The sequence below is a fragment of the Malaya genurostris genome, chromosome 3 (genome assembly GCF_030247185.1).
Source record: "Malaya genurostris strain Urasoe2022 chromosome 3, Malgen_1.1, whole genome shotgun sequence".
In the NCBI taxonomy this organism is placed as follows: domain Eukaryota; kingdom Metazoa; phylum Arthropoda; class Insecta; order Diptera; family Culicidae; genus Malaya; species Malaya genurostris.
The window spans coordinates 28,854,906-28,880,851 of NC_080572.1; the positions used below are offsets into that span (position 1 = coordinate 28,854,906).

At 36.7% G+C, this 25,946-nt stretch overlaps 4 protein-coding genes and 1 long non-coding RNA gene across 5 annotated transcripts; 3 read left to right on the forward strand and 2 right to left on the reverse strand.

The window, feature by feature from the left end:
- Positions 1-583: 583 nt before the first annotated feature.
- On the forward strand, positions 584-1,663 carry LOC131439586 (uncharacterized). The gene is made up of 4 exons (XR_009231148.1): positions 584-891; positions 958-1,072; positions 1,137-1,446; positions 1,510-1,663. It is a non-coding gene; the product is annotated as an uncharacterized LOC131439586 (long non-coding RNA).
- A 4,422-nt stretch (positions 1,664-6,085) lies between these two features.
- LOC131437106 (U6 small nuclear RNA (adenine-(43)-N(6))-methyltransferase) lies at positions 6,086-7,952 on the forward strand. Its single transcript, XM_058606256.1, has 3 exons — positions 6,086-6,212; positions 6,270-6,394; positions 6,462-7,952. The coding sequence occupies exons 2-3, from the start codon at positions 6,290-6,292 to the stop codon at positions 7,755-7,757; spliced, it is 1,401 nt and encodes a 466-aa protein (XP_058462239.1). The 5' UTR covers positions 6,086-6,212; positions 6,270-6,289; the 3' UTR covers positions 7,758-7,952.
- A 90-nt stretch (positions 7,953-8,042) lies between these two features.
- Positions 8,043-8,918, reverse strand: LOC131437107 (signal peptidase complex subunit 2). The gene is made up of 2 exons (XM_058606257.1): positions 8,759-8,918; positions 8,043-8,667 (listed from the first exon to the last, which is right to left on the reverse strand). The coding sequence occupies exons 1-2, from the start codon at positions 8,804-8,806 to the stop codon at positions 8,131-8,133; spliced, it is 585 nt and encodes a 194-aa protein (XP_058462240.1). The 5' UTR covers positions 8,807-8,918; the 3' UTR covers positions 8,043-8,130.
- A 12,118-nt stretch (positions 8,919-21,036) lies between these two features.
- On the forward strand, positions 21,037-22,431 carry LOC131437392 (probable cGMP 3',5'-cyclic phosphodiesterase subunit delta). Its single transcript, XM_058606698.1, has 3 exons — positions 21,037-21,207; positions 21,279-21,465; positions 21,609-22,431. The coding sequence occupies exons 1-3, from the start codon at positions 21,155-21,157 to the stop codon at positions 21,822-21,824; spliced, it is 456 nt and encodes a 151-aa protein (XP_058462681.1). The 5' UTR covers positions 21,037-21,154; the 3' UTR covers positions 21,825-22,431.
- A 276-nt stretch (positions 22,432-22,707) lies between these two features.
- On the reverse strand, positions 22,708-24,450 carry LOC131437391 (zinc finger protein 235-like). Its single transcript, XM_058606696.1, has 3 exons — positions 24,204-24,450; positions 23,944-24,070; positions 22,708-23,893 (listed from the first exon to the last, which is right to left on the reverse strand). Exons 1-3 carry the CDS (start codon positions 24,230-24,232, stop codon positions 22,997-22,999), a joined length of 1,053 nt encoding a protein of 350 aa, XP_058462679.1. The 5' UTR covers positions 24,233-24,450; the 3' UTR covers positions 22,708-22,996.
- Between the last annotated feature and the right edge of the window lie 1,496 nt (positions 24,451-25,946).

The window sequence follows — 25,946 nt, forward strand, 5'->3', positions numbered from 1 at the left end:
TCGGTTGAGTCGTATTCACTTAATTTCAAGTTGGTACGGTTTACTTAATTTTAGCTTATTAAATTAAACTTTCGCTGTTGGGTGGTTTTGCTCTTTGTATTCTGACAACAATTGAAGGAGCCAATAGCGGCCCTTACACGGTCATTAAAAGTGTCATTACTAAAAAGTAATGACACTTTTAATGATCGTGTAAGGTCTACGAGTTCAGTAATGACACGAGTAACGATGGAACTCCGGTTTTTCCATCATTACCAACATTATTTCTTCTTCTTATTTTTTTTGTGGAAGTGCTGAATATCTTTAGAACTATACGCGAAAAAATGACAACGTGTAGATTTAAATTGTTAATATTTCATTAACCTTAACGTTTCAATGGCAAATCAAATTTATTTTCAGTTAAACAAAAATAAAAATATTGCTATTGCTATCGCTGGAGTAGTTACAAATACTCATCATTAATAATGAACGTGTAATGCTAAAAAGTAATGATGTACAGTAATGCAGTAATGACGAGCGTTTGAGCAGAAGTGTCATTACTTAGTAATGACACTTTTAATGATCGTGTAAGGGCCGCTAATGAAAGGACAAATTCAAAAGAACTCTAAATTAAGTAAAAAGAAGTCAAATAATAGGTACCTGGGTAGCCACGGGCACCAAAAGGCTACCAAAACCGATTCAGTGACGGCTGCCAATGCCAAAATGACAAAAAAATCGTCCGTCGTCTAGTAACCCGCGAATTTTCACTTTTGTTTTTTCGTTGCATATGATGGAGAAGTCATTTTAATACGTTCTCGTGCGAGTAAAGTTTTCTAGGATTCATTGTTTCTTTAATGATATTGTAGCCCAGCTGTCGCAACCAGTTTTCCTTGAATTACTTCTGGAATATTATAGGTATGTCGTTAAATGAAAAGAAAAAAACGATACAAATGTTCACTATATTCTATATTATCTCCACAGGGAGGATAGCGATGTGACTAACGAAAATTTGTTATATTATGCAGGCCCAGTTACAAAATAATAATACAATAACTATCACGAGGAGTCCGGCCTAAACGGAGACAGTTCGAAGAAGGTAAAACTTGTATCTGAAACGCAACTACCCCTGAATGTTGTTATCTCAATGCGAAATGTTACAGATCAATTTGATGCACTGAAAGAGCAATCTGGATTGGTTTCAAAGTTTTTGGTTATGATGCCAATCTCATTCCCGACTTCCGGAAAGGAATAGTTATTGGTGTCATCGGATCGGTGGGTGCTGGTAAATCATCTTTGCTGCAATAAATTCTAGCAATTCGATGGAAACGAGTTGGTGGTGAATGCATAAGCTCTAGTACGAGATATTGAAACTAATCATCTTAACGCAGAACCGATATGTTTCTGAAGCCAAGGATGCTCAAAGCGGTCATCACTTGTTCGATATATGTATCGAGCCCAGGAGCCGGTTAGGTAAAGCTAAAGCTTCACGAATTTTAGTTTAAGGTTTTAATGTTTGTTCAACGTCTCTTCTAGAATAATATGACGGTGCTGGAGTAATTTATCGTTGGACCGGTGCCACTAGACTCGTAAATGATTCGAAACTTTCAACATCGAAACTCTCAATTGTCGTGAATTCGTTCACATTTGAATTCATGTTACCACTAATTTGATACTTATTCAAAATTATACCAGAATATGAACATGAAAATTTTCTTTCATTTCCTATCATTAGCATCCGAAATAGGAATAAAGCAATCAAAACAAGCAAAGAAGAATCATTACCGGGTTTCTTGCGGTTCTGTTCACTCTGGCTGCCAGCGGTATGACAAACAGCTGTCAACCATGTTTCCCTTAGAACCGATTGGAAAAATCCTGGTGGAAACGGTTGTATCGTTTGAGGTGTATGTCTGGCAGCGGTTAGGCAGTCGCCCACATTATCAGATCCGAATGGATTCCGAATCAATTCCGAATCGGCGAGAAATTTTCATTCGGAATTTCATGTGGAAATCATAATGAATTCCGAATCAATTCCAACTCCAGTGCAACAACCGATTCCGAATGAATTTCGCCTACAACCGGTTGATTCGGAAATCAGTCGGAATTGAGTGAGAAGATGCGGACTGAATTGTCAATTTGTCTTCTTCTTCTTCTTTCCCAATTTTTCACGTTTTTGTGCTGACTTTTAGTTTATTTTTAAATGAAAACATTACATAACTGATTATACACATTCAAATCTTCATGTTTTTCGGATATACAGAACTAGTAAATAACCAGTTCTTCTTAGAATTCCAACATAAACTGTTGAAATTCGCTGGAAATTAACAAAACGGCCTACCTTAGTCAGCATCATCCATTCCTCTAGCTGGAGTGTAATGAAATGGGCGGCCACCAGAATGGCTGCCAGCCATATTTCGCCTGCTGGCAGCGTTTAGTCAGCCGTTTGGCAGTCATGCGTATGCGGGCACTTGTACGCGGCGGGTATATTTACCCCCAGACGGCTGGCTATGTCTGCCAGGATTTTTTGCCAGAATTCCGGCAAAAGTCTGGCAACAATGTAACAGCCGTTTCCAACAGAGAATTTCGCCTAGCGGTTATTAACGGTTCTGTTTCTGTCAGATTCTTGCCATACAAGATTGGCAGAACCGTTTTGAATCGGTTCTACATTTTAAGCGTCTTGGTTTATTTTTTCATTAAAAAGTACATATGAAAGGCAATAAATTTTTACCCTTCATAAAAATAATTATGGAAAATGTTATTGCCAATAACAGTGCTTTCTCACTACCAAACATACCCATATTTCAATCTCATTTAACTCGTCTCAAGATTCGTTTTTTTGTATGCACATACGGGGTTGACGAATATCAAATGGAGTCGAATTAAAAAAAGAAAAAAAAGGAAGAGAGAAATAAACAAGACACATATGGCGAGATAATGACGCAATTTCGCCTAGACAATTTTGACAGCAGCCGGAATGCAGCCAGCCTTCTGACGGTTGCCAGAATTCCTCACAAGCGGGAAATAGCATTTAGCCTACAAAATAGCATTCAGGCTATAGTCCAATCCACGTGCGAATGTGTTGGTGTAGCTATTCTCGGCAGTTGAAAGATTAATGCTAGTGTGAGTATGTCGAAATAACCCAGTGAATTTTTTCGAGCCGCATCGTGCCAATTATTGAAGACATATATGCAATAAAAAACACTGCAATTCCAAGAGAACAGTTGAGAAAGACATAAAATCGTTCATGAAACTCTATATCACGCAATGGAACTGTCTTCTACTTGGTTCATTAGTTCATAGCTTACGAAATTCGAATTACGAAAAGTTTCCCACATTATCAGATCCGAATGGATTCCGAATCGGCGAGAAATTTTCATTCGGAATTTCATGTGGAAATCATAATGGATTCCGAATCAATTCCAACTCCAGTGCAACAACCGATTCCGAATGAACCGGTTCGCCTACAACCGGTTGATTCGGAAATCATTCGGAATTGAGTGAGAAGATGCGGACTGAATTGTCAATTCGTCTTCTTCTTCTTCTTCTTTCCTGATTTTGCACGTTTTCGTGCTGGTTTTCAGTTTATTTTTGAACGAAAACATTATATAACTGAATATACAAATTTAAATCTTCATGTTTTTCGGATATACAGAACTAGTAAATAACCAGTTCTTCTTAGAATCCCAACATAAACTATTGAAATTCGCTGGAAATTAACAAAACGGCCTACCTTAGTCAGCATCATCCATTCCTCTAGCTGGAGTGTAGTGAAATGGCTTAAGTCGCTTAAATTTCACACTAACACATTCATAAAATGAGCGAATATTCAATGACATTTATAATGTCACTGTCAATCAGGTTGATCGAGCAGCCAACTCAGGCGAAAATTCTGAACCGATCGAGCACTAAAAAATCATGCAGTCGAGTAAGAATTCATTGCTCATTCCGTCATTTCGATAATGTCCCACATTATCAGATCCGAATGGATTCCGAATCAATTCCGAATCGGCGAGAAATTTTTATTCGGAATTTCATGTGGAAATCATAATGGATTCCGAATCAATTCCAACTCCAGTGCAACAACCGATTCCGAATGAACCGGTTCGCCTACAACCGGTTGATTCGGAAATCATTCGGAATTGAGTGAGAAGATGCGGACTGAATTGTCAATTCGTCTTCTTCTTCTTCTTTCCTGATTTTGCACGTTTTCGTGCTGATTTTCAATTTATTTTTAAACGAAAACATTATATAACTGAATATACAAGTTTAAATCTTCATGTTTTTTGGATATACAGAACTAGTAAATAACCAGTTCTTCTTAGAATCCCAACATAAACTATTGAAATTCGCTGGAAATTAACAAAACGGCCTACCTTAGTCAGCATCATCCATTCCTCAAGCTGGAGTGTAGTGAAATGGCTTAAGTCGCATAAATTTCACACTAACACATTCATAAAATGAACGAATATTCAATGACATTTAAAATGTCACTGTCAATCAGGTTGATCGAGCAGTCAACTCAGGCGAAAATTCTAGCACTGAACCGATCGAGCACTAAAAAATCATGCAGTCGAGTAAGATTTCATTGCTCATTCCGTCATTTCGATAATGTGGGGTGGGTTGCTGTGGGTTCAATTTTACACTGAGATAAAACATTTTTGACTCATATTAATACACTGCGAAAAATGCTTATAGAATTTCGTAAGCTATGAAATAATGAACCAAGTAGAAGACAGTTCCATTGCGTGATATAGAGTTTCATGAACGATTTTATGTCTTTCTCAACTGTTCTCTTGGCATTGCAGTGTTTTTTATTGCATATATGCCTTCAATAATTGGCACGATGCGGCTCGAAAAAATTCACTGGGTTATTTCGACATACTCACACTAGCATTAACCTTTGAACTGCCGAGAATAGCTACACCAACACATTCGCACGTGGATTGGACTATATGAATAGATCTACGCCACGACGTAAAATACACTGGTGGCGTAATAAGACAGTTTTGGTTGTGTTGGTAATTTTCTCACGAAATTAAGTATGGCGCGTCGGGATTCAAGCATGTAAACATAAACAAACGACCATTTCAGATCGGGATTTCACTTCTAAGTTACTCCAGTTATCGCGCAGCCTGGCGAATCTTTGGCACTAATTGAAAATCTGGACATTTTTTCTTCAAGGGCTTGCAAGGTAACGTCGAAATATGGAAAATTTTACACACATCCGATTCTGTTCATTTCGTTGGATGAAGGATTTGACGGATCGCACTGTGATATCTATTACAGTTATTATGAATAATGGAGTGATTGTGCTGTGGGTGGCATTTTAAATGTAGATGATGAAAACGATTGAAACACCCCGGAACAAAACACCGCATTTCACTGTCGATATTTTCGCAAACAGAACCAACTCTAAATATTTTCATAAAAGCAACTCCTGGAACGTCATTTGTTTATGTTTTCTCTTCTTTACGTCTCTCTGTTATTCCAAAATAAAATGACAACCGCACTAACACATAGAAAAATGTGATCACCAGGGTATTTTACATCGTGGATCTACGCACTCTGCATCGGTGTGAGTAACTGAGACGTCAAATTGCTCAATGCGTATACAAACCACGATGTAAAATACCCTGGTGATCACATTTTTCTATGTGTTAGTGCGGTTGTCATTTTGTTTTGGAATAACAGAGAGACGTAAAGAAGAGAAAACATAAACAAATGACGTTCCGGGAGTTGCTTGTATGAAAATATTTAGAGTTGGTTCTGTTTGCGAAAATATCGACAGTGAAATGCGGTGTTTTGTTCCGGGGTGTTTCAATCGTTTTCATCATCTACATTTAAAATGCCACCCACAGCACAATCACTCCATTATTCATAATAACTGTAATAGATATCACAGTGCGATCCGTCAAATCCTTCGTCCAACGAAATGAATAGAATCGGATGTGTGTAAAATTTTCCATATTTCGACGTTACCTTGCAAGCCCTTGAAGAAAAAATGTCCAGATTTTCAATTAGTGCCAAAGATTCGCCAGGCTGCGCGATAACTGGAGTAACTTAGAAGTGAAATCCCGATCTGAAATGGTCGTTTGTTTATGTTTACATGCTTGAATCCCGACGCGCCATACTTAATTTCGTGAGAAAATTACCAACACAACCAAAACTGTCTTATTACGCCACCAGTGTATTTTACGTCGTGTATACAAACTACTTCTAGCTGCTGAATTTGCTCTTAGGTTAGTAAGATATATTGGTATCGCTGTGTTATTGGTCAATTTCAAAATTCCTGACAGCTTGATAAATCTAAGCAAACATGTCGATGAATAAGTTCATGCACCCGAGAAATATTTACCGTCAGCCACCGAACTTTGATGTATTAGTTCGCCAGTTCCCAGAGATGAATAATGTTGTTTCCGTTGTACGTTCACTGTTCCCAGCATTCAAATCTTCCAACTATTGAATATTTCATAAAATTATTTTTTTAGGGATTAGATGGACGCATTAAACTAGATTATAAAAACAGGATTGCTCTCCAATTACTTACCCGTTGTTTATTAAAGCGGGACTTTGATCTGGACATCGAATTACCATCAGATAAATTAATTCCAACACTACCTTTGCGTTTGAACTATGTGCTTTGGTTGGAGGATTTCGAAACAGCATTCAAATGGAATTTGGATGATAAACAGCCACGTGGCCTCGATATCGGATGTGGTGCCTCCTGCATCTATCCTATTTTGTGTATAATCATGTCTAAGCATCGTTGGAAAATGACAGGCTTGGAGCAGTCTCCCGATAGTGTCCGATATGCAAAAGCGAATGTTGAAAAAAACAATCTTACAGAATCAATTGAAGTTGTACAGCAAAATCAGAATGAAGAAAGCATAGTTCGATATTTTTTGAATAGCAATAGTATGGACAAGTTCGATTTTTGTATGTGCAATCCACCGTTCTACGATGAGGGTAACAAGGAAGCAAAAAATCGGACTGGTAAACGAAAAGCAGCATCAAATGCTTGTACCGGATCACAAGAGGAGTTGTATGTTGAAGGCGGAGAGATAAGTTTTATTAAAAAATTGATTGATGAAAGCTTCGAGTTTAAAGACCGTATTAGCATTTATACTACAATGATTGGCCATAAGCAGAACTTTGAAGAAGTTATTCGAATATTAAAAACTCGTTCCATATCGAATATGACTACTACAAGATTTTGCCAGGGAAATACCACTCGATGGGCAGTAGCTTGGAGTTTTTCTCAAAACTTTATGCTTTCTCAGGTCCCCGACCAATTTAATTTACAGTCTACAAAGAACAAGTTGTCTAAGAAGCGGTTGGAAGGCCGAATATTATCTTTGAATGAACAGAATTCTATCGAGGATGTTCGAATCAAAGTTGTTCAAGTACTATCATCATTAGGTCTACAAATTCAACGTTTGGAAGGATCTGACGAAAATACGTTATGGGAGTTGACAGCTCTAGAAAATACCTGGTCTCATCAGCGTCGAAAGAGGCGGGAATCTAAAATGAAACCCAGTCTAGATGATAGAAATCTTCATAATGAATTATGTGAGAATGATAAATCCAATTATTCAATATCAACGAAGAGGGCGAAAACAGAGCCATTGGTTAAGGCCGTTTTTTGTGTGATACAAAAACCGGCAGATGGTTATTATTTAACGTTGAGCTATCTGAGTGGAAGTGCAGGAAAAAACGTCATAAATGAAATACTGCAATATGTTAAAAATTCATTGCGAAATAATTGTATGAGTCCAGAAAAATAGGTTTAAAACTTCGTCTTTTGTCAATTGAGAAACAAACTAGATTTTTATGCTACCGCTACTCTTTATATTAACTTCATTTCAAAAACAATGTTAGAAACCTTTAGTTTTCAACAAAATAAGGTATACCAGAAATATGAGTTTTCTGATTGCACTTTTCGTTTATACCATTCTATTCTATTTCTTCTATTTATGAATTTTTACGAGCTGTCTTGATATATGAAGTAAAATATATATCTGATGTGAATTTGTAATATTAATTTTTGTGGAATCTAACGAAATATTCAGTTCTTCGATTTTGGAAAATTAGTTTATTGGAATTGTTACACTAAATGCAGATTTATAAATGATCGTATATTTTTGAACATTCTATATATTACTTGTCCTTTTTGTCGGTATTTAAAGATTTTACAACACGATTCAGTTCATTTGCCATAAGATCATCTAGAACGGTGCCATTAGAATCTATAAAATATGCCACGGATTTGTCGATTGTCGCCTCCCGGACTCCATGACAATCCTGCAGCTGAATAGTAAGCTCGTATTTGTCGTCATATTTTTTCATATCTGAACTTGCTTGCCAGCGTTTCTGGTTTCCCTTTTCGTCTTTTTGATTGCCCACTGCAAAGATACCTTTTTCGACGTAGGAGGTGTAAATCGTGAGAACTCCCATTAGAAAGAAATAGAAGCAAACGCACACAATCAGAACACGCTTCGACGCCGGAAAAGAATACTGGTAATCATAACCAAGCGCAACCAGAGCAGTGGAAACGGCAAGGGCACAAATCAATAGGCGACCATCGATGATAGCGTGGTGTTCCTTCATGTTAGGTAGATTCATCAATGCAGTTTTGACGGAATCATCTAATGCGTGTTTCACAGCGGTTCCGTCCCATTTGTTGATTTTGACCGGCTGAAAATAAGCGATGAATGAGAACTGACGTGTCGATTTGTATTTAAAATTGCTAGTATTGTCTAGGGAGTATAGAGCATGTTCGATGTACCTCTTCTTCCTTCCCAGAATTATCACCACGTTTCAATTTAGAGCTCATAGTAAATATAAAATATTTGATTTCTTTGTTGCAAAAGAGAAAACTATCTTCACTTCACGATTAAATTTGTATGACAACTCGACAAAGTTCCATTCAGCGTTGCCAGGTTTCCAGATTTATCTCTAACTAACCGGATCTTTTGCCAGATTTTACTAATTTTTCCAGATTTTGTCTGATGTCACCAGATATTTATGCTTTTGGCCGTTAGACGATAGGTGGTAAGACGTGAAATGGGGCTCAGTCAAAATTTGCTTGTACGTAGGCACAGACAAATCCAGGTAAATTTTTTTGAGTCAAAGACAGATTATTTAAAAAATAACATGGCAGCTCTGGTTCCATTACACGCTGAAAAAATCTAATAGTATGTTCACATTCCCGCTTGTACGCGGTGGGCAGATTTCCCCCCAGACGGTTGGCTATGTCTGCCAGCCATTTTTGCCGGAGTTCAGCCAGAATTCCGGCAAAAGTCTGGCAAAAATGCAACAACCGTTTCCGGCAGAGAATTTCGCCTAGCGGTTATTATCGGTTCTGTTCCTGTCGGATTCTTGCCATACACGTTTGGCAGAACCATTTTTAATCGGTTCTACATTTTTAGCGTCTTGGTTTTATTTTTTCAATAAAAAGTACATATGAAAGACAATCAGTTACTGCTCTTCATATAAACTAATTATATAACATTTTATTGCCAATAACATTGCTTTCTCACAACCAAACATACCCATATTTCAATCACGCTTACCTCGTCCCAAGATTCATTTTTTGTATGGACATGCGGGATTTACGAATATCAAAAGTCGAATAAAAATAAAGAAAAAAGAAGAAAGAGAGAAATAAACAAGACACGTGCGGCGAGGTAATGACGTAGTTTCGCCTGGACAATGATTACAGCTGCCGGAATGCAGCCAGTATTCTGACGGCTGCCAGAATTTCTTACAAGCGGGTTAGCGCTGATATCACTTGATATACCGAGATGAAATTGTGCTTGCAGAAAAAAATCAGAAGCGACGTCTCTCTTGCCTGATTATATCCCTCCAGCGAAGTTCACTGTACACCAATGCTATGTAGACTGCCATGCACATTAATCATTTATAATTATGCGAAATTTCACTACTTCGTAACATTCAGTATCAAAGCCATGGATTCTTAAACATACATTATCCACTTAAAGTGCATACAGAAAGTGATACTCCTTTGTTACGTGCTCCGTTAGTAGAGGCAAGAAAATTTAATCGTTTATGTTAAAGCACGTGGTTCATAATCAAGACAACAAAATATACATGTTGTAACATGGTTCTATCAGTTGATGAATAGCAAATGACAGTTCAACCACAGAAAACAGATATAGAGGCTCACATATGGGCTTTGCTCTTCAGTGTGGCGAACACTTGCAGATGTCGCCGCGATCGCCAATATGTGTTCCAGGGGTCAGATTTCAATCAGGCCAATTTGTTTATCATTATGTGTTCCAGGGGTCAGATTTCAATCAAGCCAATTTGTTTTTATGTAGCTTAATATCACATGTCAAATCGTCGTGATTGTTCTGCTATTGAATTTAATGTTATTAGATTTTGTCGTTTTCTGTGACATGGTAAGGGGCTGTCCATAAAAGACGTCACGCCGCAAGGGGGAGGGGGGTGTTTCATAAAATGTGACCTTTTGTGACATGGGGAATGGGGGGAGGTTTTTGAAATGTGACGTCCAATATTTTCAATGAGCGCATTTTTAAAATACCTAATTATATTACTGCTTTGCCCTTTTTCTTGAAAAAATCTTCACAATAAACGTTTACATTCTATAGGAAAACGTGTATTTGTTGATGTAAAAGCTTCTTCTTGTAAATTCGGAAATGAATGATGCAGGAAATCATTTCTGTTGTGATCAGCAAAAGTGCACGTAGAGCGAGTAAATTAGCGAAATTTATAAATTTTTCCTAATATGAGTAAAAAAAAGATGCCTTTAAACGGTTTAATTTAAGTTATGCACTGACAATTTTTTCAGTAGTTTGATTTTCTAGCATTGATAATAGTATATCATAAGAATTTCTCTTATTTGATTCTAATGCAGTTTATTCAATTGTACTCCATTTGAAAAAGGGCGGGAGATCAACGATTTCAGACGTAGATCATGTCATGTCTTATTTTGATCATTTTTTTCCTCCACCAACATCAAAGCTTATCGAATCATCCAATGATTGAACTTACATAAATCAAGAATCATTTTAGCTCAAAATCACTACCCATTGTGTGACGGAAAATCAGTACCGATATTGATCGATGTGTTTTAAAATTCACTGATCAACTGATCATGAAAAGATTCTGCGGCAGTGATCTCGTTTTGATGAGGATTTGGTCTTTATTTTCTCAGCCCTGTATGCTACACTAAGGAAATATTATTCTTTACCTAAAACAATAATATGTCTGTGTACCCCTAGGAGGAATAAAACAGATGATTTAAATGTTTCATCAATTCCAACCAAATACTTTTGTTAATTTATATAATTGATATTAATAAAATAATTCCGATGATTTTGTAGTTTAAGGAATATTTTTTAATCTAATGACAGCATGTAATAAATCGATTTTTCCCTCATATTTGTATGGTTTGTCATACATATTGAGTATGTATTGAGATTGGAGATTTTATTTATTTTGAATTCATAGGTGACATAGGGGGGGTGGGGGGTCTTTGCTTCTGTGACAATTTGTGACAAAGGGAGGATGGGGATTCAAAAATCGTCAAAAAAAAGCGTGAGTTGAATTGCAAAATAAAAAGGCGGGTGAGTAATGTCAGAGACATAACTGGATGTCGTGAATACGAAAAAACTGACACGCTCCCATCACTTTTCCGAATATCAGTTAGTTGATTGATTGTATGAATTGTGCAAGCTTTCCTTTTTTTCACTAATAGAGTTTGAAGCGATGCACCTACATTAAAGTACAGTTTAGTTACATTAAACAGCTACTATTCTACAACTATATATTCCAAACTTGAAACAATTCCTTTTTAATTTGCTAATATAGGAAGCTAGGTACGACAAATTTGTAGTTTATTTTTATTGAAGCTATGAAGTTCGAAGATATCTGATTCTTCTCGAAATTTCAGTACGAGACAATTGCAATGGCCTGGTCTGAAATGTATCTACGATCTTCGGTATGCAAGAGTGATTCTAATAATAATAATAATAATGATAATAATAATAATGATAATAATAATAATAATAATAATGATAATACAGATTGATCTGTATATATGGCAACCCTGTTTCGCAAGGCATATTTTCACACGACCCCATACTAGTATAAAGATGTGTTCAACATCATCATTTTCGCTTTCGCATTGCCGTTCGTAATTGCATGTGTTAGTGACGGTACAAATCTGCTTTTCTACCTGTCTTCGGAGCCATCGTTCTGACGGTGTCTCGTACGTACAGAGTAGCTGCTTTAACTTAAATGACGCTATTTCTCACATCACATTTCCTTTTATACGTGCTAGTGGTAGCACGGTAAGACGTCCCATTTGTTAGAATTCCTTTCCTATACGCAGAACGGGAAACAGTGAAACGATATAAAAGAGAGAGTTAGCAGAGCGGCAGCCAGTAATACTGAATGGGTCGTCGAGCTGTGGAGGAACAATTAAGGGCAAGGCAAAGTCCCGCTCAAACCGTGCTGGTCTGAAGTGCCCAGTTGGCGGCAGAATCCATCGTTTGCCTCGGAAGGGGAACTACGCCGAGCGTGTCGGTGCCGGTGCACCGGTCTATCTGGCGGCAGTGATGGAGTACTTGGTTGCCGAAGTGTTGGAGTTGACCGGTAACGCTGCCCATGACAACGAAAACGAAAATCATCCCTCGCCATCTGCAGCTGGCCATCCGTTGAAAACCCCGTCCTTTTTAGGATGACCACATCACTGTGATAAAGAAATATTTAGAATTGCTTTAAGTTTAGCCAGTTCTGATACGCCTGGAAAGTAGAATGTGCAAATCAAGTGGAAACATTTGTTCTAACAATTTTTGTTTTCGGCCGCATACTAAAGTAATCGCGACAAAAATACATATTGATCTGTGGCAAATCTGTTTCGCACGGCATATTTGTAAACTAGTATAAAGATGTGTTCAAAATCATCACTTTCGCTTTCGCATTGCCGTTCGTAATTGAATGTGTTAGTGACGGTGCAAATTATTTTAACTCCCATCTTGATGAATCTTTTGGTAGGAAATATTGAGATCTGAGATGGTTCTCGTGTGTGTCTTGTTTCGGTAATGGGCCTTGCTGGACTTTTTGGCTGCCTTTTTCGGTGGCATTGTGCTGACGGTGTCTCGTGCATTCATATCGGGAAACAATGAGACGACAGGTCCTCGATGTTGCTGTCGTGTGTCTTGTTTCGGGAAGAGTTGCTCAGCAAATGATAGGAAAAGTGAACCATTCAACTTTTATATGGATGCTCTTGTATAGATACAGACATCTCGCGTTCTGATTGGCTGGTGCTGTCATGGGTTAAATCAAACAGGTTTTTCAATAGTGTACTATTGAAAAACTTCAATATTGTTGTAATACACGTTCAAGTTGAATATTTTCGATTCTATTGGTAGTTAGATTATATAAATCCTTCTACAGATCACTGAGCTATGAGCTTTCAAAATACGAGAAAGGCAAACGCGCCATATGAATTATCCTCTTTGATACTCGTTTATACCAAACATTTCAGAAAAGTTTAATTGTGAACTATTTAAGAATATGTCACACAACTGAAAGTTTTATCATAAAATTGTGATCATATTTCCGATGGCATGTAGCAAGAATTATGTTGATTCATTAGATATAACATGAGATATTCACGATCAAAAACTTATCACTCTCTCAGAGGGTAAATTTTGAAAAGGCGCCCCATAGTAAAGTAAGTCGTATTCACGACAAAATCTATTTCTTAGGTGTTCTTTGTGGGTAAAGGCATGTTGCTCTCCCGAAGCAACTCATATTTTTGAAACGAATGGAGCCGAAGCTTTTCGAATGGGAAAAATCTGCTCTAACCATTTTGCACCAACTGCATTCAAAAATATTGATAGGAAAAATAAAGGGTAAGTACTTCAATGTTAATTCCTGTGTATATTTTAATAGAATAATATAAATTGTAGATTGACGCTTGGTGCGGTACCGTTAACCTGTGAGGGATTTGTAAACAGAAGTAAGAATATTACACCAAAGATGATTTTCGAAAACAAGGATCGAAACCCTGAAATAAAAATGTGGGGTCAGAAGTACATTGAAAATGAGAAACTAAATAATGACCAGATTCTAGCAGGCTCTTTCTTGTCAATAGTGTGCCATAGCGATAATTATCATACATTATTAAAAAATGAAGATATCAATCTCAAAGCTGAAAAGTCAATACAGTTTTTGTCATCTGATTGTTTTCATGACATTATTGTCAAAGAAGATATTCTGGATGATGAACAAATTGCCACAGAGTTACCTTCGTTACAGAAAACCACCTTTAACAACGAGCTTTCGGAAGTATTAACCAGTAAAACAGACGGTCTTGAGGCTTCTTGTCATTCTGTATATGACCAAGTTCAACAAGTTGCCAATGACAACACTCTGAAAAATATATCGATGTATGAAAACCATAAAAACACGTTCAACGATGACAGTGAATCGTGGAATAAAACTAAAAGATGGAAACGTACACAAAATGAAAAGAAAACTATAAAAATCCTTAAGGTTAAGCTTAAGTCCGTTCGTCGTCAGCTTTTTGTATCTATGCAAACCAGTAATTGTCGATTAAAAATGATCAATCGAAGCAAACGTATTTCAATTAAGCTATTAAGTAAGATAAAAAAGGCGGGTGGGTAATGTCAGAGACATAACTGGATGTCGTGAATACGAAAACAACTGACATGTTCCTTAACACTTCCGAATATCAATTGTATGAATTATGCAAGCATTCCCCTTTTTCACATTTTTCGCAAAAACAAAGAAAGCTTCACTTGATCTCGATTACTGTGAATTTCACACAGCGAAAAGTGCACAAATCTAACCAAACTGTTCTTGATTTGCCCTAAACTGAGGATAATTACCTTCGATTTGCGAACAACAAATCCTAATAGTTCTTTAGAAAACTTTTAGAGCCATTAAACGGCTGATTTTGTGTAATGCTCTCCACCGTTGTTTTTTCACCAATGCTAATGACTGGTAGCTGTGACGTAATCGCTCTTGTCGAAAGCGAAACTAGCTGTGCAGATGATACAAAACACATATGCTCGCAGTGGCGATAGAATTCAAACTGATTCAATTTTTGTTGAGAGGCTTGTTTTTACCAGATTTCGTTTGTAGCTTTTTCACTAATGGGCGGTCCTAACGGCTATAAAAATAGCCGCATACAGAATTTTAATGTTGATTATTTCATTTCGGATTTGCATAATTTATTGAAATCAACTATCAATATGCTGTAGGGATTCGTTTCTTGCATTCAGAAGGACCAAATTGAGGAACTCACTGCGATATTCACCACTTTTCGGAACATTTTTCTCGAACGATTTGTTGTACAGCAGCAGATATTTTGTTCTCTTCCTTAGAACGCGTTCTGATTGACTGATGTTGACATGGGTCAAATGAGACAGGTTTTTCAATAGTGTACCATTGAAATACTTCAATGCTTTCGCTATACACCTTTAAATTGAAAAATTTCGATTCTATTGGTAGTTAGATTATATAAATCCTTTCACAGATCACTGAGCTATGAGCTTTAAAAATACGAGAAAGGCAAACGCGCCTTATGAATTATCCTCTTTGATACTCGTTTATACCAAACATATCAGAAAAGTTTAATTTTGAATTATTTGAGACTATGTCACAAAACTGAAAATTTTATCATAAAATTGTGATCATATTTCCGATGGCATGTCGCAAGAATTATGTTGACATTCACGATCAAAAACTTATCACTCTCTCAGAGGGTAAATTTTGAAAAGGCACCCCATAATAAAGTATTCACGACAAAAAATCATAAGACAAAAATCTGATAGGGAAATGCTCGGGGAATTGGCTGAGGTTAATCCCATAGTAAAAGATTCATTGCTTAATGCAGCGCGACGCCCAGCGGCTCGTCGTTATAATCCAGCTACGATGAAATTCGCAGCTGGAGTGTATCTAAACGGACCTCGTACTTACCGGTATATAAGAAAGTCAAAGCAAATAATGTTACCACACAAAAACAGTGTGTACAATTTTAATCGAAACATTCGTTTAAAGCCAGGGTTGGACAGAGCAATCTTGAATCGAATGAAAACTAAAACTAAGTGGCTGCGAACTAAACAGAACAAATTAGTAATGGTCTGCCTAGATGGAATGTCTGTTAAATCAGAACTGACTTATTGTGCTAAGTCCGACACGTTCTATGGATTTTCGGATTACGGCATTGTAAAAAAGGTCGAAAGGAATGATCCTAAAAAACTGGCAACTATAGCAGTTGTAATAATGGTCTCATGGGATATACAGTAGATTCAAGCAGGTGTGTAAAATAATTATTTATACAACTTGTTTTGTTTTAATTTTAGTTACATGAATTCTATCTGTCTAGCCTGTTGGATATCTTCTTGCTCACAATACTCTTGGAAGTGAAATTCAAATGAAGCTCACAAGAAAAAGTATTATTGCTATTCGTGATACCGGACTCATACCGATAGCTCTGGTGATGGATCAGTCTACAACAAATCAAAAAATGATTCGTGAAGCTGGTGGAACTGCTGAACACCCAATAATACAAGTTAACAACGAAGATATAGCCGTTATGTTTGATCCACCCCATTTGTTGAAAAATGCACGAAATGCACTTTATAAGTACAACGCTGTATTCGAAGATCAGATAGCCTCATTTAATCACATCAAGCTTCTTTTTGAAACTGATGTGGCATCCACGTTGCGTTCAGCTCTCAAACTTCTTTATAAAGCTATTCAACTTCCACCATTTTCGAAAATGAATGTTTCTATAGCAACACGTACGTTAAGCGAATCATGTGCTATTGCCATTCGACATTATGTGGAAATAGGATCACTACCAACAGCAGCACTACAATCAGCGTGAAAGCATCGCACTCCACGATAAACTATTCGATACATTCAATTCGAAAGAACGTTACGTGAATTCAATTGGCAAGGTAAACGGAAATATTGTTATTTTGAAACCAACCTATCTAGACCAGATCTATGCAAGCTAACTTAATTAAAAAATCATTCAAAGTTTCTATCGAGCAGTGGTTCTAGTTTGCATGGAATATATGACTGAATACCAGTTGTCCTAACCACATTTATTACTTCAGCCTTACAGAACTCCAATAACAGACAATTCTGTGCATCTTAAATTTCTAGAGGAAACACAACGAGTCTTCAAGACAATGTACTATACTGTAAATACGTGCTTCAACATTAAAACAGTAAAAAAAATTTGGGCCTATTCGAACTCATTACTTATACCAAATATATTAATTATTTTCAGGCAAAAAATTGTCCAGAGCACTAACTAGTGCCCAAAAACGTCTGGTATACCTTAAAGGTTTTATAGGGAACATCAACGCTTTGAAGTGGATTTGGAACACGCTAAAAGAACAATACAGCTGCAATTATCTATGCACAAACCCACTGTGCCAGGACTGCTTGGAGAACTTTTTTTCTGAAATTCGACGCCGTTGTGGGTTTAATGCTTTCCAATTTTGCACTGCATTTAAATATGCCATGATATCATCCAGTAAATCAAGTAACATCGCCAATCAGGCGCGCACCCAGAAAAAAATTTCGGGGGGTGTTTCAGAACATGTTGATCAATTTCCATACAAATGGAACTTTTTATATAATTATTTGAAATTTTTTTATTGTGGAGTCGTTTGTTGAAAATTATTCATTTTATTTTTTACTTATTTGAAAAAAAGAGTTTACATAATATCATACTTTTTTGAGTTTCGGAGGGGGTTTGAACCCCTAAAACACCCCCCTGTATACGCGCCTGTCGCCAATGATGGTATGAATTGTGAGAACGATAGGCTTCCATTTTTCCTGAATGAGGAAGAAGGACATAAACGCATTGATATATATCATTGGAGCAGCAGTTCATAAACTGCCTCATGCAAGATGTCGTTCAGTGTTGAAAATTGAACAGGATAACGCTTCCTCGCATAATGAAGATTACGCGTTTTGCAAATTAAAATCTCAATTTTCTTTTCGTCAGATTAATATTCCTAACAACAAACTGTATGATATTGGGTTAGTTTCATTTGCCGTATTTAAACAAAAATTTAAAAAAAAATTATATGAAAATAGAAAACATGTTAAATTGCGAATGAAATAATATGTTAAATACGAAAGCTTCGGAACCTCAGTTTGCAAATCATATTTTACCAAATTAATGGATTGTATTTATAATACGTTTATTCAGGGATTTTTAGAAGAGACTCACTTCAGGAACAAAATAGCAGCGGATAATAAGCGTCGGCAGAAACGCAACCGCAAAGCTGTTCGCATGAATTTGAACGAATTTATTTAGAAAGCTCCCGTACTCTTGTTAATTATTAAAATTACAATGAAATTGTGTACATTTTTACTTATTTTATATCTAAGCTCTACCATCTGAAAAGTACGACTGAAAACATCGATACCGAATTCCTAAAATTGAAAATTAACGTCGATCTACTGAAACTGTTTACGATCTATGCATAATCCATATCTTGCTTGTCTCCTTGCCTATTAGGGTAACAGAGGTATTTTGGCCACTTCATATATTTTGGCCCACCTAACAAACTTTATAGATTTCATCGGATTTTATCGATGTTAAGTAACTCATGCTGCATCATTTTGAAGCTAATCACATTAAATTACCTATTGCGGAAGAGGTTTTCAAAGATATTACAACATTTGGTGGATATTTTTACAAAGTGGGCCAAAATAAAATCAATCCTGAAGTGGGCCAAAATACCTCTGTTACCCTATCTAGTGACTTTACGAAAGGTTCAATCCTAGTACTCGTTCTCTACGTACCAAATCCGCCATTCAGCACATACTTAAGGTTCTTATTGTGACATTCAGATCTTTATATACAATTCGATTCTGTATTCCGATCGAATCGGAATATCGAATAAAATTTGCGATCTGTATTTCGATTGAGTTCGAGTTTTTCATACAACATCACTTGCATTTAATGATACCCGCTTGTGAGGAATTCTGGCAGCCGTCAGAAGGCTGGTTGCATTCCGGTAGCTGTCAACATTGTCCAGGCGAAATTAAGTCATTACCTAGCCGCACGTGTCTTGTTTATTTCTCTCTCTCTTCTTTTTTCTTTTTTTTGATATTTGTAAATCCCGCATGTCCATACAAAAAACGAATCTTTAGACGAGGTAAGCGTGATTGAAATATGGGTATGTTTGGTAGTGAGAAAGCAATGTTATTGGCAATAACATTTTATATAATTAATATATATGAAGGGCAATAACTAATTGTCTTTCATATGTACTTTTTATTGAAAAAATAAAACCAAGACGCTAAAAATGTAGAACCGATTAAAAACGGTTCTGCCAATCGTGTATGGCAAGAATCCGACAGGAACAGATTCGATAATAACCACTAGGCGAAATTCTCTGCCGGAAACGGTTGTTGCATTTTTGCCAGACTTTTGCCGGAATTCTGGCAGAACTCCGGCAAAAATGGCTGGCAGACATAGCCAGCCTTCTGAGGGGAAATCTGCCCATCGCGTACAAGCGGGTATCGGGAGAAACAAGTAATTGGTAATAGTGTTGCTAATATAGTTCATCTTGATAATTTTTCTTGTCATATGAATGTTACACTATTCTCCAATGTACAGTTATTTGCATTCGTAATGGCTTTCGTGTTTGATGGAAGTGATTCTTCTGATGAATTAGATAACGGGAACTGGATGTGAATTGTGATGAAATCTTTCGCCATGGAATATTATCATTCAAAATAAGATTGGCGTACACTGCCATAGTCGGTTTGAAAACGGTAGGCATCGGATCGCCATTGGTAAAAAACAGTTTCGGTTTATTTATTTTTATGCAATGTAGTTTCCATTCGAGGAACAAAGAGCCGGAATGCTATCGAGTTCTGTCAACTGCAGTGAATTTGCAATTCAGTGCATATTGTTTGCTTTGTAACAATAGTTTTGTAGTTCGTCCAGCTCTGTACCATCCTAGGAAACCGGACACATATGATCATATGTTTAAATGTCTAGTAGAATGAAGAGGTCGATAATAAACTTTAATCAGGAATTTTATATCGCATCTCCGTTGTTAATGTTGTGCCGGAAAAATGTCCAAATCATATTCGATCAAAATTACTTGGTTTCCGAATGCTAATTATTCACATTTTCTCATCGATCTCATCAATCCAACCAGATTTATCAGCCTGGAAAAAAATCAATCTAAATCATTAAATCACAAATTGATTATTGGAAATCACCTCCTAAGCATCTACTCCACAAACATGTTGCTAAATGTTGGATATTCGATTCGATTCCCAATTACTGTGGAAAGAAAATTTGTGCTATGGAAAAATAACCTTTCTTATCATTCCGGAACGAAGAGGAACGTTTTAAAATATTGAAGCTGTGATCGAGGCGAATAGTCGAGTAGGTGGCGGTAGTGATCCCAACGTACAGCAAATTAAAAATTTACACAGGAATTTGAAATTTTTTGTTCGAGCCTGTATATCTGTTATCTGTGCTTAAAGTCTAAAAATTTAAATGTAATATTTTTACTAGAGTGACTATAATCAGAGTGGCGACAGCTGTTCGTTTGGAATGACAGCTCCCAGTTCCAAACGAGCAAACGACCTGTCAATTCGACCGTCCCACGACAAAAGGGCCTAATTGCAAATGACAGTTTCTCTTTGTTTACTTTTTCTTTCACGATTTACCGAACTGATATTATATTTGACGCTTTACTCTTCGCAAAACTTTTAAGGTAAAACTACAATCTTTCGATTTATATTGGAAACTTTAGAGAATTTGCAATAATGGCTCCGTAATAATCAAAAGAGAAAGTAAACAAAGAGAGGCTCTCATTTGCAGTTAGGCCCTTTTGTTTTGAATTGTTGCCAAAATTACGGATGAGATGTCGTCACTCTGGTTATAGGCACTCTAATTTTTCCTATCATAGTTAATAAAAAATCTGTAAATATGGCTACACTGTAGCCGATACGTTGGTATTTATTCCACAGGGCGAAAATGACGAGAAGGATTATTCGGAAGGAAGAATAAGAAGCCAGTTGTCAGGTCTTGTCTTAGCGAAATACTAGCTTGCAATAACAATATTGTAATCATTGGTCAAATTCATACTGTTGAAGGCATTCTATCATGGGGACGGACGATGTTACTAAAAGTGAGAAAATACGCGATGGATTCCAAATGTAATAATTTGAATGAGGTTTAATTGACTTTGAAGATTCATTCATAATATTGTTTAATTGAATCAAAACAGTAATTGGCTGATACTCCGGGATGCTGATACCGGTAAAATAATATGGCAGGAAAATAAGGATTTCTCCAGTTCCGATGTTGAGCATGAAGCTCGAGTACCGATAAAAATTTTGGATTTAAGAGCAGTTTCGAGAGAAATCAATTTCAGTACGGTAGAATCGATGGAGAATTTCCGATTAGATCAGAAGGTGGGTATGGATAGAAATGTAATTAGAGGTCACGAAAGTTTTTATTGACGTTTCTAATTAGCTCTTCATTGGAGATTTTTTATTGAACTAAGCAGATCGAAAAAAAGTTAATCGTTTTGTTTCATTGGCCTTTATTTGTGCAGGTTCTCTTCAAGGGGCGCATTATGGAGGAATGGTTCTTTGAAATGGGTTGGGTAAGTCCAAACACTACCAACACATGGCAATCAACAATTGAAGCTGCGCCAGAGTCACAAATGATGCCTGCTAAGGTGCTGAACGGAAACGTGACTATAGAAACTAGCTTTTTTGATGGTGAAACGCTGATCAGTAAATCGGTCGTGCGGTTGTATTATGTCTAAAAGTAAGATTTTACATAATTTTTCAGGGACTACATTAATGTAATCTATGAAGGCATTTAATCTATACGTTCGAATTGAACTAATTATTGGTGACATTTATACTAAAATAGTATTTGTTTTTACATTTCGTCTTCGATTCACCAGTGCGTTAAGAGTGTATGTTGAACAGATAACGCCATCTAATGATTCGACGTAAACCTCGAAACAGGCGTAAATAAAATACTATTTGCTATTGCACCGGAGTCTAAACTGACGTCTCGAACGAAACAAGTATTCAATACTAAAATAGTATGCTATTTATCCCAATTGAAATAATTGCTGCTTAAAGTCGGGATAGTGAACAATAATAAGTGTTTTATTTGACTTTGCAAGCACGTTTGCTTTTATTATGTTGATTCACGCCTAAGTGTTCCAAATTTGTAGTTTTAATGACAATTTTAAATAAGCATTTATCAACCGGAAATAAGAAATGTAAAATCTGGCTAGAAGCTTTAGCCGGACGCCATCGTTGACTTACCAAAAAATAATTAGGTATCTTCAAGGGATCGTATTTAACGTACAGACAGTTGTATATAGCAAGTAAAATAAATCAGTGTGTTATAAAATATATACTTAGTCACTAATCCATTCCGATTATTCCAAACAACTTTATTGACTGTGAATTCGATTTTGAATTGATTTATTGTTGGACAATTGAGGAGCAACCATTCCATAATCGGCAGTTTTTGAGTTTAGGAAGTTCCTTGGCAAATCAGTAACGCATATTTAGAATATGACCTTATATAAACATTTGCCATATATTAATGATGTATGCTAATCAAAATGAGAGTTTTGGATTTTACAATACATGAGTTCCATTATTTTATTTAATTATAATACACAATCAAGCCATATTTACTAATTATCGAAAAACATTATGATATTTCTTTTATTACCAGCACTTTTAAAATGGCAAATACTGCTAATCAGTACATCTCAATGAATACTAAAATATTGTAAAACTAATAAAATAAAAAAAACTCGCCAGCTCCTGAATATTTCACTCAAATGCAATCGAGTATTTCTTTTTATAGAATATTGGTGACATTTCTAGTTAGGTTTGGTTTCCATATTCATTATGCTGAGATTTTAGTTTCAACCTATATTGAATATAGGTTCTAATTAAAAAAAAATCATTGAATGACTGGCTCTTGTTTTTCTCTGTTCGGGTCGACTGCAGTCCGGTGGCTCTTGTTGACGTGAACGTTCAAATTGCTTCGCTGAGTGAATGTTTTTGGACACATGTTACATTTGTAAGGGCGTTCGCCTGTGTGTATATTGACATGTAGCTTCAGATTGTAACTTTGAGAGAAACCTTTCCCACAAAAAGGACATCGGTGCCTTTTTAGCGGCATTTGACGATCTTGTGCATCTAGATTTTCATGTTTGTTTCTCAAATGTACGACCATTTGATCCATCGATGGGAAGGACCGATCGCAAGCGTTGCATTTAAATGGACGTTGGGGATCATGAGATGCCTTCATGTGATAGTTGAGGTTACTTTTCTGGGCAAATGAACGTTTGCAAAGGTGACACGTGTAGGGTTTATAACCGGTGTGAGTATTTATATGAGCTTTTAAGTTTCCTGATTGGCTAAAACATTTCTCGCAATGAGGACATTTCCAGTGCTTTTTATCTTTTATTATAACAACTAACGATTTGAGGTCGATATTCATTGGAGGTGCAAGAGACTCTTTTCTTTGTTTCTCAAAACTATTCTCGGTATTTTTCTCGGACAAACTGTCTTCGGAACCCTCTGGTTCCGATTTTATTACAAATGATTCGTCTACAACGCTTGCAAACGTCCATCCAGTTTGTTGGGTAGAGTTTTCGAATGGGCTGTCTTCGTTTTCATCTTCACTATGTAGAGTAAATATATCAGGTACAACTTCAATGGTTTCCATCTTTATCACTTTGCTCTGAAAAATAGTTTCGCTGCGAATACATTGTTCGCGAAATTCATACCATTCGGATAATTTTAGTTTGCAAGTTAGGCAAATTGATGAAATTATATTTTCCGATGGAATCATCTGCAATTCACATTATTGGGATATGTATAGCTGAATTTATGTTTTTTTACCTTTATCGAAGTGCACTCAGCAATCGTGTCAATCAGTCGATTATCTTCGTTGTTACTAAACAAATCTTCCATATTTTCGTTGGTGCTCAGACAAAGCCGGCAGATGGAACGGTGTGCGAAAATATTTCTGTAAACATTGAATGAATTTTTGGTAATTATTAAATTCTTCGCTCGTTTGTAGGTTTTAAAATTATAATTCATGCTGACATTCGAAAATAATCGCAGATGAAGCGGTAACAATGAATCATGCGTTTACTTACAAATGTTTCTGCAAATACTCGTAGTTCATTTTTTATGATCTTGTATAGTTTCAAAAAAGATATCTATAGGATCAACCACAGAACAACAAAGCCTGTTAATAATATTTATGGCGTTATTTGCTGTTGACCAGAGATGCCAGGTGACAATTTTAAATTTTTTCCGACAGGGTAAAACAAATTTGTCAACTCAAAGAGCAAGTCTGCATGTTTTAAATACTCTATGCAGTACCGGTTTAGCAAACCAAAATATTTGTAAATTTAAAAGAATGTCAGTAAAAAAATCGATTTTCAAAAGTTTCCAGTTGTTCGTTTTAGAAATTTGGCAGTTCTGCTGTTGACAGCACAAACGCCCGCATAGCGTTTTGGCTACCTGGGCAGCCATGGCCACCAGACGGCTACCAAAATTGATTCAGTGACGGTTGTCAAATCCAATTTGACAAAACAAAGTCGCCTGTATCAAAGTTAGCCGAGCGTTTTCATCTTCTCACCTTCGCTGAAAATGTCAAAGATTTCAATGTGGAAAAATCCGGTTGGATACGGTTGTATCGTTTGAGTTGTATATCTGGCAGCGGTGAGGCAGTCGGTCACCAGAATGTCTGCCAGCCATATTTTTCCAGCTGGCAGCGTTTAGTCAGCCATCTGGCAGCCATGCATATGCGGGTAAACGGCTACCAAAATTCCCACTTAGAAAAAAACGTTCAACGGTGGTCCTTCATTGGTCCAATACGTTGAATCATTGGTTCAATGAAAGTCCAACTAATCGTTCAACGGGAGGCCAATACGGGACATTCGTTTGACGATTTTGAAACAGACCGTTGAACCGAATGTCATTTTTTTTCGTTCAACAAACCCGGCAGACAGAGGTCTATTGTTGGGCCATTTTTAATATGAGGAGTTGGAGCCCCGTTGGACTAGTTTTACTGCAGAATTTCTGAAGTTTTCTCCACTTATTTGTTTAAACTAACAATACATACCTGCACAATACTTCTACTTCACGTAGAATAACAACAAATTTTCTTTCTATGTAAAGGTAACACTTACTTTTCACACTATTTTTGCAAAAGAAAAAACAACAACAAACCGTTCCAGCGAATTGAACGAATATTTCGTGCAATATGTCTGTGTGGGTGCAAACGAGTTTATAACAACTAATGTATAGTATGCCATGACAAATTGCGGTAGACATCATTGCACCAGGTCAAGCGAGCTGTAACAGAATTGCTTTGCACATTTCACCACGAACAACCTTTCAGGTAAGAAGTGTACCGCTCTGGGTGATTCCGTTTCCGATTAATAGTTATAAAATGCACAATGGCGATCCTGCCAGGAGTTGCAATTCAAATAGCATAGTTATTCAAAACGGAAACGGAATCACCTAAAGCAACAGAAAATTATTTTTTTTTGTTTCAATTATAGAGGTTTTAACATCTTAAGGTCATTCGCCTCTTCGGACCAGAAAATCTTTCTGGCCCTATGTGCGGGGTTGGGAATCGAACCCAGGCGGGCTGCGTGATAGGCATCGACTATCCCATCACGCTATACCCGTCCCCCAGAAAATTATTCAAATATTTGGCACAAAGATTTTCATTTTCAAATGAAAAAAAAGAAGCGTCGGTGGAGATTACGTAACGTTGAAAATAACTGGAACAAGCGGATCATTATGGTCGCGCATCATAAGCGGACCAGGAAGGTCGCGCATCATAAGCGGACCAAGAAGGTCGCGCATCAAAGCGGACCAGGAAG

Bases quoted from the DNA above. Each gene is read 5' to 3' on its own strand.
- LOC131437107 (XM_058606257.1), bottom strand. From the start codon at position 8,806: ATGAGCTCTAAATTGAAACGTGGTGATAATTCTGGGAAGGAAGAAGAG. The intron at 8,668-8,758 runs GTACATCGAACA...GCTTATTTTCAG, and splicing joins ATTCTGGGAAGGAAGAAGAG to CCGGTCAAAATCAACAAATG.
- LOC131437391 (XM_058606696.1), bottom strand. From the start codon at position 24,232: ATGAACTACGAGTATTTGCAGAAACATTT. The intron at 24,071-24,203 runs GTAAGTAAACGC...CAATGTTTACAG, and splicing joins GAGTATTTGCAGAAACATTT to AAATATTTTCGCACACCGTT. The intron at 23,894-23,943 runs GTAAAAAAACAT...TGTGAATTGCAG, and splicing joins CTGAGTGCACTTCGATAAAG to ATGATTCCATCGGAAAATAT.
- LOC131437106 (XM_058606256.1), top strand. From the start codon at position 6,290: ATGTCGATGAATAAGTTCATGCACCCGAGAAATATTTACCGTCAGCCA. The intron at 6,395-6,461 runs GTACGTTCACTG...TTATTTTTTTAG, and splicing joins TGAATAATGTTGTTTCCGTT to GGATTAGATGGACGCATTAA.
- LOC131437392 (XM_058606698.1), top strand. From the start codon at position 21,155: ATGGGGACGGACGATGTTACTAAAAGTGAGAAAATACGCGATGGATTC. The intron at 21,208-21,278 runs GTAATAATTTGA...GAATCAAAACAG, and splicing joins ATACGCGATGGATTCCAAAT to TAATTGGCTGATACTCCGGG. The intron at 21,466-21,608 runs GTGGGTATGGAT...TTATTTGTGCAG, and splicing joins ATTTCCGATTAGATCAGAAG to GTTCTCTTCAAGGGGCGCAT.